Source organism: Accipiter gentilis, chromosome 1 (assembly GCF_929443795.1).
Source record: "Accipiter gentilis chromosome 1, bAccGen1.1, whole genome shotgun sequence".
Classification (NCBI taxonomy): Eukaryota; Metazoa; Chordata; class Aves; order Accipitriformes; family Accipitridae; genus Astur; species Astur gentilis.
The window spans coordinates 3,543,135-3,561,344 of NC_064880.1; the positions used below are offsets into that span (position 1 = coordinate 3,543,135).

General features: G+C 45.1%; 1 protein-coding gene across 1 annotated transcript in view; it reads left to right on the plus strand.

The window, feature by feature from the left end:
- ACAP3 (ArfGAP with coiled-coil, ankyrin repeat and PH domains 3) overlaps positions 1 to 18,210 on the plus strand; it is a 94,736-nt gene that overhangs the window by 29,027 nt on the left and 47,499 nt on the right. The window contains exons 2-4 of the mRNA XM_049812841.1: positions 12,515 to 12,572; positions 16,344 to 16,463; positions 16,976 to 17,029. Coding sequence (XP_049668798.1) covers positions 12,515 to 12,572; positions 16,344 to 16,463; positions 16,976 to 17,029 — 232 coding nt within the window. The remainder of the gene's footprint in view (positions 1 to 12,514; positions 12,573 to 16,343; positions 16,464 to 16,975; positions 17,030 to 18,210) is intronic.

Below are 18,210 nucleotides of genomic sequence, written 5' to 3' on the forward strand. Positions count from 1 at the left end.
GCACTTTGAAAAACTGAGTGGCAGTAGGAAAGGAACAGCTCTGAAACTAAAGGTAGCTATATATTCTCTACTTACGTGAATGCTGCTGACTTGAAAGCCAGAGAGCAAAAGCATCACATGTGCTAGTTTCCAGCATAATTACTCAAAATCTAGGTCAGTGTTTGCACTGTCTTGAACGTTTATGCTTGGGAAGGCTATTGACTTGTCAGGACCAGGGGTATGTTAATAAATCTCTGGCAATATTAACAGTAATCTTTTCACAGTATCTTTGATCTGAAGGTCTTTGAATGTGGTGCAGTTGTCACTGAGTGGAGTTCACAGTGCAGCTTCGTGAAAGCGGCTCCATTTTACAGATGGGGAAGCCAAGTCAGGGAGCGATTATGAGTTATTTCTGATGATATGACTGAGTCATTGCCAGAGGTAAGGATACAACCCAGGAGCATTCGCTTTCAGACTCCTGCTCCAAGTCACTAGACAGCACTCTCCCCAGCCTAGTTAGACCCACCCTTGGAATACGTATTCTGAGGCATTAACTCCAGCTGCAGTAAGACTTCTCTACTGAGCTGTAACCACAGCAGTGATATACATACCAAAGAACCAGATAAACATTTACTTTTCCTTTGTGCGAGAGTGCTGCAGCCGGCAGGGACTGCAGGAACTTCCTCCTCCTCTGCACACAAACAGAAGGCAGGGAGCTTGCAGTGAGGGATAGAAGAGGATAAATAACAAGGGGACAAGGGAACAAGCTGCATTTCCCAAGAATCTGGAGGAAGCAAATGAACCTGCTCAGAAGCTTGGTAAGGATGGGTGAGAGCAGGTAGCAGCAGGCTCGGGGGCTGGTGGAGGGGCATTTTCCATGATGTCACTTTCTCCTGATCCAGACTGCCATCAGTAAAACTAGGAACCCTCAAAAGGATAAAAAAGATGGGATTTCATCCTCGCCTAAATGCAGAGTTTTGCCATTGATCCACAGAAAGAGAAATGAAGCTTGCGTTTTGGGAACTTGCTGCTCTGAAATAGTATTTAAGCATTACTGAAGTAATTGGTTTTCTATCCAGCTGAGTTTTAATCTAGTTTGTCCTGATCTTGCTGTTGACAAAAGAACAGTAGACTCTAAGGCCCAAGGGAGTCAACATCAGCTGAACTGGTTCCTCTCTGGAAGGAAAGAGGGACCAGTGAGAGACAACTGAGGACAGTGCTGTTTATGTGTTGTGACTAATTTGTACACATCAGACTCAAGACTATGAAGCCAACTCCTTTCAGCAAACTTAAACCAAGGCAATAATTGAATAGTAATACATTGGATCTGACTTTCATCAGTTGTATGTAGAATTGTCAATTACCCAGGCTGCTCCTTTTTTTTGTGTGCTTCCCCCACCATGTGGAGAGCCAGGTGTTCTGAAGAGGATGTGGAAGAGCAAGGGCTAAAGATGGGCATGCACAGGATTGGTAGGAGTGTGATGAGAAAGTCTGGTTTGATTAGAAATTGTTATGCAGTGGAGCTTGAAAGAAGTGGTGGCTGCTGATTTTTAAATGGACAGCGTGATAGGGCTGAGCCTGGCCCACATGTGGGTAGCTGGGGTTAAGGGCTGGTTAGGAGAAGTAATAGAGAAGAAGCAAAGGAGAAGCAGATGGCAGCAGTTCTTGCTATCCTGACCATCAGCCAGGGAACCACTAAAGCCTCAGGTGCGACTTAATCCCAAATTAACACTCTTTAGCTCTAGGCATCCCACTGCTGTGTGTGTTATTGGGGGAGGGCAGTGTCTTTTGTCTGGTGTGCATGGCAGGGACGGATTAGTGCTGGATATAGTAAAAGCCACACTTAGCTGACAGAGCAACAGGATTTAGTGGGCTGGGGATGGGAAGGTTTCCTGTAGATAGAGTCTGTTTCCCACATATTCTTCCTGGCTCCTGGTTGGTTTCACTCCCAACCATCCCTCTTCCCATTTCTAGGTTGACTCTTTCAACAGGACTCCAGTTTAAGACTGGGACCAGGACTTAGGGGACTTGGTGCTTATTTGCTTTTTGAAGTTCAGCAAGATGAGTCGCCTTTTTTGTGTCTCAATTTTCCCACCTAAGCTATATGACATGTGTGAGGCATGGGAGCATATAAGGCTCCGTTCGTGTTTTCAGAGGGCTTTTGATTTCAGGAATGGCTGGCATTATGGAGGGAGCATATGTTCTCATATGCTCTTCAATCTCTTCTCAGATCCCTCTGGGAGGTATTCCTGTAGGATTGTGCTTGTTGAGCCTCGCAGAACCAGCAGCAACAAAGTGATTCAAATCTCCAGTATTTTAACAAGTGGTGTGTGTGTCTGAAATGGCACTTTACTTGTCATGGCTGCTCTTTTGCCTTGTGTATAAGAACTATAAACTTGCTGTGGCTGTAGACTTGAGAAAGCATCCCACCTAGACTCTTTGCTTTCCAGTCCATGCTCCAGCTGAGGTGGGATGATGAACTGGTATTTAATGACACTATCCAGTTTCGTTACTCCTTAGAACTTACATCTCCAACACTATCCTGTATACTCTGCTCATTATCCTCAGAAACCTTTGGCTATGCTTAACTATCTCGCAACTGGTCCCATGCTATTTCCAAGCAAATAGCAAATGCAAAAAGCCATGCAAATCAAGCTCTCATTTTGAACGGGAAGCCACAGCAATTGCAGGATCTGGTTGTCATGGATATAGTCACCATGGAGCTGTTGCCATGGTGCTGTCTGCTCACATTGACAGAGAGATGCAAAGTACACTTATTCTTTTGAAGAAAGGAGGAAGAACAGTGGATACTGGAGGGCACAGAAGGTTTCAGATAGGTATTTAGGGAGGTTAATAACTACTTTGGTTTAGAGTTTTGCTGACTCTGCTGTCTGTCTATGGCAGGTTCCATATTTTTCTCTTCTGTATCTTACAATAACAGCCAGTGAGACTCATGTACTTGCTGTAGGGTCATCCACAGCAGTATTTCACCATGCAATGAAAGCAGCACTTTTCTCTTGCAAAAAAAATCCAGAGAGTCAGTGCTTTGCTTTTACCTCATCTCAGTTTAAACCTCCAGAAATACAGTATCTTGCAGAAGACGAGGATATGGAGGTGGAACTTAAAATCCCATCTTCCCCTGCAGGCTCCTTTTCCTTGAAGGAACACACTCACCTTATTTTAATTTCTAAAGTCTGTGCTCCTTTGGAAGGTAGCTTGGCAGCTGTTAGTGACCTTGTCAGGCTGCTGATGGTTCTGGAAGAAGGAGTTGAATGAGAAATGACTTGCGTCTGTGCCAAACATCCTTGTCTAGTTAGGGGCAGAGCTAATCTCACCAAGGCAAATGCTGGTTTCACTCCATTTCAAATAGAACACAGTCAGATTTAATAAATAATAATGACTCTGCTTTGCACACCTACAGCTCCTGACTCTGTGAACACTTTGCCACTACTATTTATTAAATCCTCCCAACAATCCTGCGAGAGAGGGAAGGATTCATTTTTCTCAGTGTTTTAATAGCAATAATGGGGCACAGAGACTGTGGTAAGTGGTCTCCCATGGATGCTGTGGCTGTCAGGAATAGGATCCAGGAGTTCCTGTCTCCTGTCCTGAGCTCTGGAAAGCCCATGTTTCACTCTGTCCCGTAGCATTAAACTAAGGGAGGCCCTGAACATCGCTGGAGTGACATTTAATGTAGGGCCCTTAGCAGCCTGATTTGGAACTATATTAAACAGAGATCTGAATGCTCCAGGTGGCTAAATAACATTGTCTTTGATCTGAATATGCCGGTGGCTCATTTCCAAACACATTAGGCTCATGAGGCTTTTCCTGGCCACAGAAGATGTTTCTGTGGAGGAGTTGTCACTGCAAGGCATGGATTAGCTATTTTCCTGGATTTGACAGTCATTCTTGTTGCTGCTAGCAAAGTGGGTTTTATGCACATGTGCATGCAGTTATTCCTGGTGCAAGGTGGGTTTCTAGGAATTATCCAGCCCACTCAACATGTTGATCAGGTATAGCACAAGGTGTAAAAGCACTACTTTGAATGTGGCGCTCGTGTTCCGTGTACGACTCATCCAAGGCAAGAGAGATTTGAAACTGAGCAAGCCTGCGTGCATCCAAGCCAGCAGCTGGGAACAGCTGGCCTGCAGGTTGGGCTTTGTTCAGAGTTCAAGGGCTACAGCTTCTCCTTCTCTCCAACTAGGGGAGAGTTTTATGCACAGCAATACAGACGGCTTGTAAGGGAGTGGTAACACGATGTAGCAGTTAGATCACATATGTAAGAGTCACAAATCAGCCTGAGTTAGAATTGGCAGCAGTGGAGGTAGAGGGAGGGAGGCAGGCTCTCCGGAAACATTCCTGTTCCTGCTGAGCTAAAGGGATGCCTTCACGTTGACTGCAATGGGAGTTGGCTTGGACCCCACGTGTCCCGCTGATATCGCTTGGAGCAGGATCGGCTCATGCAGTGCAGAGCTGTGTGGCCCCAAATCGATGTGCCTACGTTTGGTGGGCACTTTTGAAAGCAAGAACCTCTAAGGTGCTTTTTACATGCTTGACTGTAAAAATGCAGCTTTTTTTGTAGTTGGTGAATGAGATCGCCTTTGTATATAAATGTGCCTTAGGGACAAATGAGCCCTTTACTTGACCAATTTAACAACCTGTAATCTGGTGACCGCATGCAGAAAATAGCCCTGTGTTTTTCTGAACTTCAATACTGAAAAAAACGCTTAGTCTTTGTATCCTTGTGCCTCAGTTTCCCTGCCAGAAAAGTGAGGAGAACCAAATGCACTTACCAAGGAAAAAGAAGGGCATGTTTAATTAAGTCAGCTTTGTGAGTTGCTTTGACAGCTGCAAGTATAAGTAGTCGCTATTATAGCAGCTAATAATTTGGAATTACAGTTTATGTTCTTTTGGTTCTCTTCTTCATATAGTTGCCAGAGGTAACCAAGCACTTTTAGGTCATTTTATTACTTTTTAATACCTAGTTTGGTGTTGGATTTCTGTCGTACTTGCCTTCATATAGAACACGTGTGTGTTTGTGTCAAAGGCACTCAGTGAACAAAAAATTTCAAGAAAACCATGACCACTATTCCACCATGAAGAAAAAGAAATGTGAAAAATGCAGACAGGCCTCTCTGAGAAATGTCTGTTGATCACTTCATGCCTAAGCTGGTTAGTAATATGATATTGTTTAATGCTAAGGTCTATTAATCGAATAAATGACTGTTCTTTGCTGTAGTCAGCTTGTCACCTGAGGATCCCCCGGAGCTTGCCAAACACGGATTAATCACTGAATACTCGTAGTGTCACTGTGAAGCAAATGTTTATCAATTTAGCAATGGGGAAGTCAAGGCTAAGAGATGACTTATGTGGCAGCTAATAACAGCTTTGTTAGTCCTGCTCATTGCTCCAGTCATCATAAACCATCTCTTTTGTAAGACTATTAGTCAGCAGAGTCAGAAGCAGATGGTGACTAATGATAATCTAACTAAAAAAGGGGCCTTGTAGTTGACCTGTCACAGCCAGTGCCCCTCGGTCAGGATGTCATTTCCCCTCCGGTTTTGCCCATCCTCCTCTACCAGCTCTGGCTTTCTAACTGCACCCCAAGCACAGCTTATAAAATGCGGTTCTCGGCACCCACACAATTATAGTCAGCCTCAGCTCATAGTGATGCCAATGACTTGATTTCTGCATCAGTTTGCCAGTGGGACGTTCTTGCTTTGATCTCATTTTGGATGTGGGCGATTATTCTCTTGGTGTTTAGCTAGGACCATCTAATGAAAGTTTGTAGAACCAAGTCACAAGAGGGGAAAGGCAGATGTGTTCTTGCCACAGACCCTGTTCTCTAATAGCAGTGCAGCTTATTATTCCTGTCCCCATGGGATATAAAAATGCTTCTGGGAAGATTTTTGTCACATACAAATCATGTGTCTGAATGGCTTCGTTAAAGGACAAAGAAAAATTCACAATGCAAACCCCTCTGGACTGTGGGGAATTGCTGATTTCTCTGAGCAAGGAAACTCAAGCCTCATCTCTGTAGTTGGAAGGGCTCCGCTTTGCACTGAACGACTAGCAGATGAGGCTGTGGATTGTTTTCTCTCCCCTCATGACGGAAATAGCCCAAGGCCTGGAAAAGCATTAGCAGGAAGAGCATAGCATCAGGAAACACGAAGGGCACCCAGCCAGGACATGACTACACAGCTTTTAGCTGCCCAGCAATTGGGACATTGCTTTTTTGGGTGAAGGGATTCAATTCTTGTCAGAATCACTTGGTTTCCTAGCCCCATGCCTCCAGATGGGTGAGCATGTGAGCCCTAAGTGCTGAGCATCCCTGTGTACACACTACAGCTGCTGCCTTTGCCTGGGGTTTTCTGTTTGTGTCAGCAGTCACAAGTGCTGTGGACGTGGCAAGCACGTAGGTTCAGGAGGGATTATATGTGCCACTTGCCATGCCTGTTCATCTCACTTCTGTGTTCCTTCAGAACGGAGCAGTGGAGCTCAGCAGTGCTGAGGTGGCATTACTCATCCCTATGGAGTTACTCCAGGTTTTCAGCTTGCTTGTGTAACTGAAAGGGTTTTGCCTTTTATCTATGCCACACTGGTGGAACAGTGGGAGGATTTAAATTTGGGAATGAAATTGGCAGAGAGTTTAGCCCGGTGTTGGCGTTCTGCAGTAAGCAGTTGCACTGAAACCTGTGATTTCTCTAGGAAAGCATGATCAGTGGACTCCGGAACTTCATCAGTGAGCAGGATAAGGACATTTTGAACCCCAAAAGCCCAGGGATGGGCTTAGGCATGTTGTACCCTTGAAGGATGGGAAATCAGGTGTTAAAGAATCTGGTATAATCTCTTTTCCCAAGCTTTCTACCTCTTTGGAGCACATGTGCTGGGCCTGTCCTGGCTGTATGAAGCAGGCCCTGTCAGGGAGGATCTCAGTTAACACTGTTTTAGCTCATTACCGGCTTGTTTGCAATGTACTGGAATAGCACAGACCATAATGGAGTTCGCTCGTATTCATGCAGATCATTCTGGGGAGGGACAGTGGTGGGTTTGTGAGCAGGGGAGTCAGCACCGGTTACTTCTAGATTTTGCTCACTGGTTTCTTCCTTGACATGGCAGGCCCCGCAGTGAGATCGTTTGGTCAGGGAGGAGGAGAAGGCGGGGAAGGGGGGGGAACTTGAGCTGCTTCTGGTTTTGCACACTGCTGCTCTGCTCCAACCTGCTCCCAGCCCTTAGAGAACTTACATTGCTGTCTAAGAAGCAGGGGGCCAGAGCTGCAGAAAGAAAAATCCCTGGCCAACAAGACCAGGTGTATGGGAAAAGACACTGCAGGATAGGAGTTAGGTACTTGACGGAGGACTGAGGTCCTTTTATCTTCCACGTACACCTTTATCCAAGATGAATGCATGGCTGCACTACCCCTAACCACGTCTCGGCCTCGTAATTCATCTCCCCAAGGACTTCATTCAGATATAGAAGCACCATATAACTGGAAAGGATGGATGAATGTTCGCCCGTGCTTCCTGTAATGAAGCTGGAACTCCATTATAGGCCTGGAACTGAGTAGGTCCCCGAGATCACTGTCCTTGAAATCAAACACTTGGAACCTTTTACATCAAGTCCGCACACCAAATATAAAGCTCAGATTTCATGCTTTCATAGCCATCGTCAGTTGTATTCATACCTGAGCGGATACCAGAACCAAAATGTCTTCCTCCTCCACACAGAGTCCAAATATATCAACTCCTTTTCTTAGCTTATGATAACAATGGGGAGTAAATTATAGATGCTCTCTCCACCTTCTGGCAGGAAATACGCCGCTAGACTCCCTTGCTACACTAGCCTCTAGCTGATGTCTGCAGATTAACAATGGCTGCTGTTGCTTTCCTGAGAAGAAAAGCATCCCGAGAAATCCCAGCTCTCTTTTTTTTTTAGCTGGTTATTATGTCCAGCTATCAGAACCATGAAGAAACCAAGTGGAAAAATTGAATCTGGCAGTAAGAGTGCAATGCATGAAGGCACACGACTTCCAAACTCAGAGAACAAAAATAGCAGCAAGAGAAAAAATTTGCCTGAAAGAAGCTCTTTAATTATTCCATTTCTTTCAAACGCTTTGCCCCCAGCACAGCCAGGCTGCCGTTTGTATAGGGCAGCCATATGTGTTGCAGTAAAGCTTGAGGACTGAATTATTAGAGAGAAACAAGCTTCTTTTTTGGCTGTGTTTTCAAAGAGCTGGTAGCAGATCGATTGTGGCCAGAGCCCTGGGCACAAGGGAGTCTGTACTTTCATAATGAGTCACCAGGATTTAATTTTCAGTCTGGCTGATGTGAGGGTGAAGGAGTTTAGATTTCTGCTTGGACTCTAGAGGCTGCGCCCAGAGGGCTGCTCAAGGAAGAGGTTGGAAGAAGTGTTGGAGGAAAGCAAGGAAAGGACTACCCAGCACTTACTTTTTCAGTCTGCTGGAGAAAGTTCCTGGGCTGTTGTTGCTATGGCACGGAGGACTGAAATCTTCATGATGGCACTTTCTGCTGCTGCTACAGAAAGGCAAAGTCATCTAGCTGTGCTGACATTTCAGTAACCAGCAGCCTGGTGAATCTGTGTTTCAGGACACTGACAGAACACCCAGTCTTCTGGAAGCCACCCATTCCCTTCTGTGATGTCTAAGTCTTTATGTCTTTCTCCAACACTTGCAAGTTGACACTTTTGAAGCTTATGAGGAACACTGAGAATATTGCAAAGCTTTGAAATACTCTTGTGAGTGTTGTTTGTGCTGAAGATGGCCATGCTGACACCTGAGTTTTCTCTAATTAGGGAGCAGATATTTGGTTATATGTTTCTCTGAAATTAAGTCTATAGCAATTGTATGAAACCTCCCTGTTGGCTGAGATGTTGTTCGAAGGAACACTGCAGCAGGACTGAAAAGTAAAGAAATTGCTAAACACTAATAACCAATCAAATGTAATTTGCAAGCCAAAGAAAAGACGACTGTTAAATACATCTACTAAAATAACCTTTCCTGAACTGTCAAAGGGGCTTTACAGTAAGATCTTTAATTTTATTTTGGGGGTAAGTCCCTTGCTGCCCAGTGGCATGGGTACCAGTTGTACGCAGAACAATCAGGAAGAAGAGAGTGATGCCAGGTCAGGTGAACACTGCAACACAGTAAGGGAATAAAAAAATGACATTTCTGTTGTGCTGAAGCAGAGACCCTCATTCTCTGATGGCATCAATCTGTTGTCTGACCCTTCTGTTAGTTTGGTTTTGGTTGTATGGCTTGAGTGAGCAGACAGGAGAATGGGAAGTGCAATGGATCTTTCTCTAGCAGGTGCTTGGCTAGTAGGACCTAAGCGACCATCTATCAGTAGCATTGCAGCTTCACATTATAGGAGTCCCTGAGTCACACCAGAGCTTGGAAAGACAGTGGCGGCAATGCTGTGGGCTGGACATGGATCTGTGTTAGTAATTTTCCGTAATGTCCTTATTGCGTTTCCTTCTTTTCCAAGTGCCTGTGGCAGGACAGAGAGGTATTTGTAGAAAGCAAAGGCTGGCATTACAGTGTCCTCCCAAGACAGAGGTTGCTCTTAAAAAACAAAAGTGCAAAAAAAGAAATAGATGCACTATACTTGGTGTTTCTGCTGTTATCATAGGAAATTATACTTGCTTGTAAACCTGCAGCGACCAGTTCCCTCCCTTTGCAAAAGGGAAACTGAGAGCCCTGCAACTGCAGCAAAGTCAGGCCTTGAGACTGTGGACAAAAGTATTCCTTGCTGGGGAGTTGTTTCAATGAATTCCTACACAAATATGACCTACACACAAAGATTTGCTCCCACCGTGGTGGGTGCAGATTTAGTCTCTAGCTCTCTGCAGTTCTGAGGAATTGCTGATGAAAAAGGCCATTTTGAACATGCATAGTTTCTTGCTGTCCTGCCTGCTCTGTCCTGGGATTTTGCCAGCTTCCTTACAGATACAGGAGAAGGCCAGGGATCAAGTACAATCCTGAGCAGCCATGCTATATTACTGCAACTTCAGAGAGCCTAGGGCTTGCTCAGGGTGGCTGTAGATGGAAGGTATCTGTGCAATCTGTGTCTGAGGTTCTGGCCTCACCATCTTTTACATTGGGTGTCATGGCAGGGAAAAGGCTGTCTACTTATCGAGGGTCTAGGAAGAGAGAAGTGATGTGTGGGGCCAGGGAAGGTGTAACAAATATGCTTCATTTAAAGTGCTCGGCAGGTAGCAAACTTTTTGTAAGTATGTATTTGTCCTTGCGTGGCAGGAAGTAGAGGAGCCAGTCATAGGCAGTAGTTGTATTTTCTTGCATCTGGTATTTTTGAATAAAAGCAGATTCCAGGCTGTCTTCTACGATATATAATGGTGATTAATAACCTAGCCTGCTTCCTCTGGATTTGATGTCGTGCTTATGTTAAGATGTAGGAAGTATTGTTTGCTGAGACGACATCAAGAGCTCTTGGATGAAGGGAGTAGAGACACATCCTATCCTCACACAGCATTGGCAGGGTTTTGGTGCTTCTTGCTGCTCACAGAGCTGAAGAACATCGCAGCTCATTTAGGAACAGCAGACCTACCCCTTTTTCTCCTTCAGACTCACTTGTTAAAAGAAACCAGATGAGGAAAGGGCAGCAGTGGAGTCACAAGTGGCCTGTAAATGGCCAGCATCCCCCTTCTTCCCTCCCTGGCTGGGAGCAGCATGGTCAAACTACAGGCTAGAAGGAATTTTTAATGGAAAGGGACATTGATGGAGGAGATACTCCTCTGCTTGTAAGTAATATCATCTGGGAACAAGAGAGCAGTGGAAGGGGAAAGCAGGAGTCTCTGAAGGAAAGTTACAGCTGTTACATCACAGTTCTTGGTTATGCAGCCAATTTAGCTTCAACAAGACAGTTATTAGACCCACAGTCTTTGAGGCCAATACTGTGTGAGGACAGACTCTCTCCTTTTTGCTCCACCCGTATTACATAGGACTGTAGCAAATGTTGGCTGTCTCATAGCTTACAGATGGGGACTGCACTCACCCGTGTAAGGTATTATGCATATTTCCCATTGAAGAATGCTTAGAATAGATGGCACTGAGTGTGCTGTGCTACTTTGGTTCTGTGTAATCTTTGTAAGGTACATACAAGTACCATGCTGTTGGCCTGAACCCTTCCTCAGCTTGGCAGAAATTTAGATTTAGACCCAGCTTTGTGACCTTTTGGGCTTTCTTCTTAAATTTATCCTTCTTTCTCTTAGAAGCATGTCCCTTACTGAAGACAGTCACTATCTTCGCCATTCACTAATTCACTGAAGACACCAAGAGCCTCAGAGGCACAGAGTTACTACGTACTCTAATGGTCCCTTCAGCACTTTTGCTGTTCTCTTTGGTTTGTGGGTGTCCTATCCTTTTGCTGCGATAGCAGTATTAATTCATGTGGATCTAAGTCATATCTCTCCCCTACTGTTCTTTCAGCTGGCACATGTTCAGTGCTGGATTTTTTTAAAGCCTGACTAATATTTCAGGAAACAACCTTTTAAATTACAAGCCCACAAACTTAAGAAGCTCCTTGCAGTGAAATTTGGATTGCATATCTTTGGTGCATAAGGGCGGTGTGAGGCTTACCACATTTCCAGGTGTGTGGTTAAAGAAACAACTGTCCAAGTATAAACATCATATAGTAGTGAACAGCTCTGCAAGGGAACGCTCCCAGGTTTACAGTGCTTACTGTTGGACTCTGGCCTCAAAAAAGTCATTTCACACCACATGCCTCAGCCTGGGAAAGCCTCTTGCAAATGGCTGATGTCATGTTAATATTTCACTTTGTGAAGGAGGTCTGGTGACCTTTGCAGCTGGATTCTAATAGCCTCCTACTGTCACATCTGTCCAGTGACGTGGAAAGAAAACAGATCCGATAATCATGGAACAGAGTTATCCGTATGCAAGCAAAGCCCCACCTGTGTGGAAGAGACTTATGGTCTTCAACGACAAAAGGACCGAGATGTGTTTCTGCTTGAGTGATGGTTCTTAAGGTTCAAAGGACATAATTCACCATGTGGCTGCACTTCAGGCACTGTTGTAGCCTAGGAAATGGGTTTTGGTGGTACCGAAGCAAACAATTTGTGCCTAATGTGAATGGATGGCTAAGGTGCAACAGTGGTTATTTCTGTGTCACTTAGCATTACTACCAAGTAACAACATTGCCTGCAGAATCAGAACAAGGCCACTAAATGAGTTCGCTGTGTATGACTACTACAGCGCACCTGACTTTATCCATGATGCTGACAGAAGATAGCATAATCTCCATCTCTTTTTCCAGCCCAGTGGAATTAATTCCTGATGAGGTGTGATCATTCTCCCAAGCAAGTACCGAGTTTACAGAGCAGCAGGAAACTCCAAAGTGGGAAGTGTGAATCCCTCCTCCTGTCCACCACCAGCACACATACCTTAGTCCCTCTGATCTTTACTCATCTAGGACTTCCTGGCTTCTTTCCCAATCATCATAAGCAATCAATTAATTATTTCCTTTTGCTGTTGTCATTGCAGGGCAACCATTGATGAAGTGGAAACAGATGTGGTGGAGATAGAGGCAAAGCTTGACAAGGTAAGATGGGGCAGTTTAGCGCATTGGTTTGAAGAGGGACTGATGAGTTCCTGTTTAGGAATATGGCCCCACCAGTCTCCTCTAAAAAGTGAGCCCATCTCAGGCTGTCAGGAAACTAATGTGTAATACACTGGGCTTGTCAACAGGACCATGTCTCCCTCTACTGACAGGTACCTGTCAAGGCTCCTTTGTGACTGCAAAAGGGGTTAGGACAAGAGGTCCAGATGGGCTCCTAATGCTCAACGATGGCCTTCTTGTTCTGGTCCTGGATCTCAGGGGACTGACATTGCTTCTCCTGCTGTGGCAAGTTATTTTGGTGCTGTCTGCTTCCCCTCTCCACCATCTTGCTTGTGATACGAAGCTGTGTGGGGTTGGAGCTATTAAACGCCCATCACACACCATGGGCACCACTGTGTCAGCTCAGGGATGTAAGGAGACACAGGTAAACAAGGGGCCGGATTCAGACTGATGGTGGTGGTTGCTGTTTGATGTTCAGCCAGGCTGTGCACCGCAGCTGTAATCTGACACTGGAACTATTCTCTCAGGGACCAGTTTGGCCATTTTGCATTTATGCTGGTGATTCTTTACTTCCAGTTGGTACTTTGGATCTAAGAGGCTTTGTGATGGAAGGTGGCTTTTCCATTCCCACTCCTCCTTGTCTGAGACATCAGCCAAGTTGTTTCTGAACGAGAACAGAGAGAAATGAAGAAGAGGAGCCAGAAGAGCTGTCGGCTTTTTATCTGTGAGATTTCCCAAAGCTAGCAAGGGATAAAACTCCTGCATCTGATGGAGAAATGGGCTTTGTTGAAGTCACAAGCCCTAGGCAAAGCTGTGTCCTATAAAACCTGTTTACTAATCAAGCTGCTTGAAACGGTTATCTGCACAAGCTAACTAGTCTCACTGGTGGAAGCTGCAAACGGTTTTAGGTTATCTGTTTTCCTCTAAGCTGAGGCTTTAAAGACAAAGCATGGGGTGAAACTTGCTCTGATTCTAGCACTGCTGCTGTCAGTGCCCCCTGTAGTTAGATGACTTTGTGTGCGAAGAACAATTCTAGGCAAGGAGGGTGGGCTGGAAGTACAAAAGCTGTTCAGGGCTCTCAGCTTTTTATTGTTCAGTGCTTTGTTGCAAATTGATTTCAGCTCCTTTGGGTGAGGACTGCATTAAAACAATAGTCTCATGCAATTTTGGTCTTCCCCTGACAGCACTTATGGGGTGCTATTCTGGTAATGCAAAATGGGTGGACATTTCATTCTGTTTGCATGCATCATTTCCCCTGTCTGCTGCAGAAATGACTGGTCGTGCAAAGTGCTGGCTCAGTCACTGTCAGCAACAGGCTTATCAGGCCTGGGTCCAGGGCAAATGATGCTGGAGCTTGCATCTGAAGAGCCACTGAATTTCAAATTAGTTTCTCTGAGGGTAACTTTGGACAAGATTCAATCACCCCCATTCTTAATAAATCATCCTTGGATGGCCCAGCTCCTCTCCTGTGTACCGGCTGGGTGGATGCCCAGGGTAGCCTTTCTAGGGCTTGGTGTAAATGTTGTTCAGTGGTACCCAAATAGCTGGCATGACTACTTAAAGAGCAGCAAGCTGGCAAGGACCGACTCTGTTTCTCTGCCTTTTACTGTGCCCCTGAGCACTTAGTTTATAAATGATTAGTCTTTTAACACCTGTTTAAAATGGAGGTAAAGGGCAGTGTAAATGATTCATCCAAGGGGACACCAGAGATTTGGGCTTGATTGCTGTTTCAAAGAGATGTCCTTCATTCTGTCCTGTGGTCCATCTGCAAAGCCATCATTGCTCCCCTTGGGAGCGTGCTTGTGCTGAATGGCCTTCAGCTACTAGTAACACAGCCTCAGCCGCAGTGTTTGCACAGAGGTATGCTAGAAACCGCCACGTTGCAGAATAGGCTGGATTTCCTTTCCAGAGGATCTGTCCAAACCCCTAGTGTACGTCTGGGCTCCAGATGTGACAGGAACTGCATCTGTTTGCTTTTCTTCTCTGGGCTTGGATGGGCTAGTATAAGTCTGCTAGCATCCAATGCTTTTCTGACAAATTGCACGGACAGGAGAGGATGTGAGTGTGAAAGAGTAAAGACTGTATATACTATGTATACACAGATATAACACGTGTGACTATATATATATTTATACGTTCAGATATACTCAGCTATATTTTTACAGAACTGCAGAAAGAGGCAAGCAAGCTTGTTTTGCAATGCATGCGTATAGATTAGATCCCAAAGCCTTGTGGCTACATATATAGAACAAGCACCAAGCCCCAAAACAGCACACCATGCTTCAGTGGGGCTTTGTCGTCCAGCCAAACTTGAGAGCTATTCGTTCCTAGCCTGTAGGTGAGGCTGGTTGACAGGGAAAGATTTCTAAAGTCATTTTTCATTAGTAAGATTAATATCTCTAAAAAGCTCCTGGATTTTGAGAATGGAAAACTTCAGTTCCAACTATTGTTCATTATCAGCAGATGAAGTTTTTCACTTAGTTAAAAAGCTTAGAACAGTGATGATTTAAAAACAAACAAACAAACAAAAAATTAAAAAATTTTGCTCAGTGGTCAGCCATCACTGTTGCAAATCTCTTGGACCTTTTGTTTATGGATTTATCTTAAGTTGTTTAACGTAACCTTTTACAAGGAGCTTTGGCTGAAAGGAGATAGGCTAACGGCCAGGAATTCTAGCTAAGCTAATGCTCCAGTCTTTACAGCCAGTTCCAGGCATGCTAAGGCAGTTTGCTGAGGCTAGGAAGTCTGGGAATGTTCCCTGCAGCTGTTATATTATCAAAAGTTAATAAAGGCTGTCTGGAGATGTATGCCTGCATTGCAGCAAACTAATTCCAAAGTGAGGAAGCCACCCCATTTTGCTGCAAGTTCCAGGTAACTTCGCTGGTAGCTTCACTATAACAAGGCTGGTGATGAGAATTGGAGCGTGTGTAGCTTGCTTAAAGTTGTTAATGTTTCTCTGAACAAAGCTCCTTCCAGGTCCATCAGAAAGACTGTACTAAGGCACAGGCAGTCCAGAGATATATGCTGTAATCCCCCACGATGAACCAGCAAAGTTTCCTTGGGCTGCAGAATTGTGGAAATTGATTCATAGTTATCTACAATCTTGATGGTATGAGGGAACGTAGATTTTCACTGGCTGCACACAGCAGACATGGCTTAAGCAGTCCTGGTCAGTTGGTTTAAGGAAAGCATGATACAAAAACATAAGGCTGCTGAATGCTGGTTCCCCTTCATTCCAAGGTAAGAGCAAGACAAGTCTCCACAAGTATGCAGAACAGCCAGCTGGGCTCAGAGACTCGACAATCCCAAAGAGCAGCATACTCCCAGCAGGGAGATTCTAGACAGTGTATCACTTCCAGCCGGCACCAAGGCGTCTTACCTCTCCCCAGTCAATCTGTGTGATCAGATTCCTTTTACTGCGGTCCTGATGCCTCAGGATAGAATGAAGAGTAGAAGCCCACTGGAAAAAATGGGCTGCCCTGATTCATTTGTGTTCAGGGGATAGCCTAGAACTGTTATTCTTAAGTGACAAGTGAAATGTTGACAGCATGACATACCCTGAGAAGTGTGATTTGCATCCCTGTTTCTCTCACATGCAGTAAGGCTTGCTAGTGTAGCCGCACCAAGAATGTGAACGGCGTCGTGTTCTAAAGGTCTTGGGCTGTGGTGTTGGTGCAGATTAAAACCAGCCTGGTTGCAGTTCAGTTGGATGTGATCAGCTGCCTATCCACTCACACCTCTCTCCTTGTGCAGCTGGTAAAGCTATGCAGTGGGATGATTGAAGCAGGCAAAGCCTACCTCACCACGAACAAGCACTTTGTCAGTGGAGTCCGGGACTTGTCGCAGCAGTGCAAGAAGGATGAAATGATTTCGGTAAGTCATCCTGTGGGATGGAGCATGGAACACGGTGAGGACTGGGGAGCATTAAGCTTCCTGGTGCTGTGAATGGACCATATGTCCAAAACCCTTACACTGTTTAAGTAGCAATTTAGTGTGAGGTTTTCTTTTTGGAGGAATGTAGAGACCATCTGATAATGCAATGCTGAAAGGTCAGAGTGAGATTCATTGTCTGCAGGGAGAACTGGACTTTTAAGAAGCCACAGTTCTGACAAGGTTGTTTGAATCTAGGTCAGTAAGCATCAGTTATTTAGGAAATGCGGGTAACCAGCCTACACAAGTGACAACTGACACGTTGATTTCTGCACTAAAGTGGAAAGGACAGGGAGTCTATGGCTTCAATGTCAGACATTTTCGAAACGCCTTCTTGCCAAATGGCAGAGTGGCTCTTCACTGGCTTAATGAGAGCTTCTCTCAGCCGTTGAACCCCTGGGAATGAAGGGCAGCTGCTTCTATTCACTGCCAGTTTTCTTTACCTTTTTTTTCAGGAGTGCCTCGACAAATTTGGAGACAGTCTGCAGGAAATGATTAACTACCACATGGTAAGATGATGTTTCCTCTTGTCTTTTTGTGTGCTGATGGCAACCTCTTTCTCAAGGCACTGATTAATGCTCTTCTGTGTTTGGCTTACTTGACACTGCACAAAGGTGGGGTCCACGAAGGAAGTGTTTTTCAGGTTCCAGTCCCTGCACACTGCATAGCCACGAGAGCAGCAAAGGGCTGGGAGTTAATGTTGCCTCTTGCAACAATATTGAATTGGATGAGCTGTGAGTTTGTGTACTCAAGATGATCAGTCCTGATGCATCATGTATGCTAGGAAATGGAATTTCCACAGGCTTGCAGAGGAGGTACCATGTAGTGAAAGGCTATGTACTGTTGCACAGGTGCCTTTTGGCTCATTTCAGATCAGAGATGTACAACAAATACGTAGAAGGGTGATGTTAGAGACCCCTTCGTCAAAGGAAGAGGAGGGTTCGCAAAGGTCCCGCGCTCCAGATGCCTTGTGCTTCTTCTTGGATAGCACAGGATTTTGTAGTGAGGACGGGCAGGGTCCTGGGGAGCTCTGACAACTCAGGACTCTGGCTGTTAACAGCTTGTATGTATAACCTTGTTGCTGCAGATTTGGAATACGCTCTGAAGCTTGCCGTTCAAATTTGTGACATGAGAGCACCAGCAAGGCTATGAATGGATCAAACCAAAAGGACTGCATTGTCCAGTTACTGCTGGGAGCAGACTCAGTGAATTATGTGCAGCTCTGTGTTTAAGGATAACACAGGACATACTAATGCTACACTGAGATGAAAGGAGGGAAATGCTCGGACAATGGCTATTCTCCTGAGCTGACTGTATCTCACTAGCAGAGCCCGAGGAGTTAGAATCTGCCCTTTCTCCATCCCAAACATCCAGCATCTGTAAACCTCATAGAAGAGGAAGGTGCTTCATGCTTGGTGGCTTCATGCCAGACCCACAATTTTAAGTCTGTAACTCAGTAGGAGCTTAAAGCACAAGTGCTTTGAAGTGAAGGAAACTTCAGGATGTCAGCACTGGACTGACCCACTTTTATACCACGATGCCCCTGTCAAAGTACATTAGGCACGATGCTTGCTTTTGGGATGCAAGTTAACCACATGCAGCTGGAGAAGAAGCTGCATCGAGTCCATTTAATTATTTCATGAATCAGATGGGAAGACTGTTTCCTAGTAAAAAATGACAGGGAAAGAGG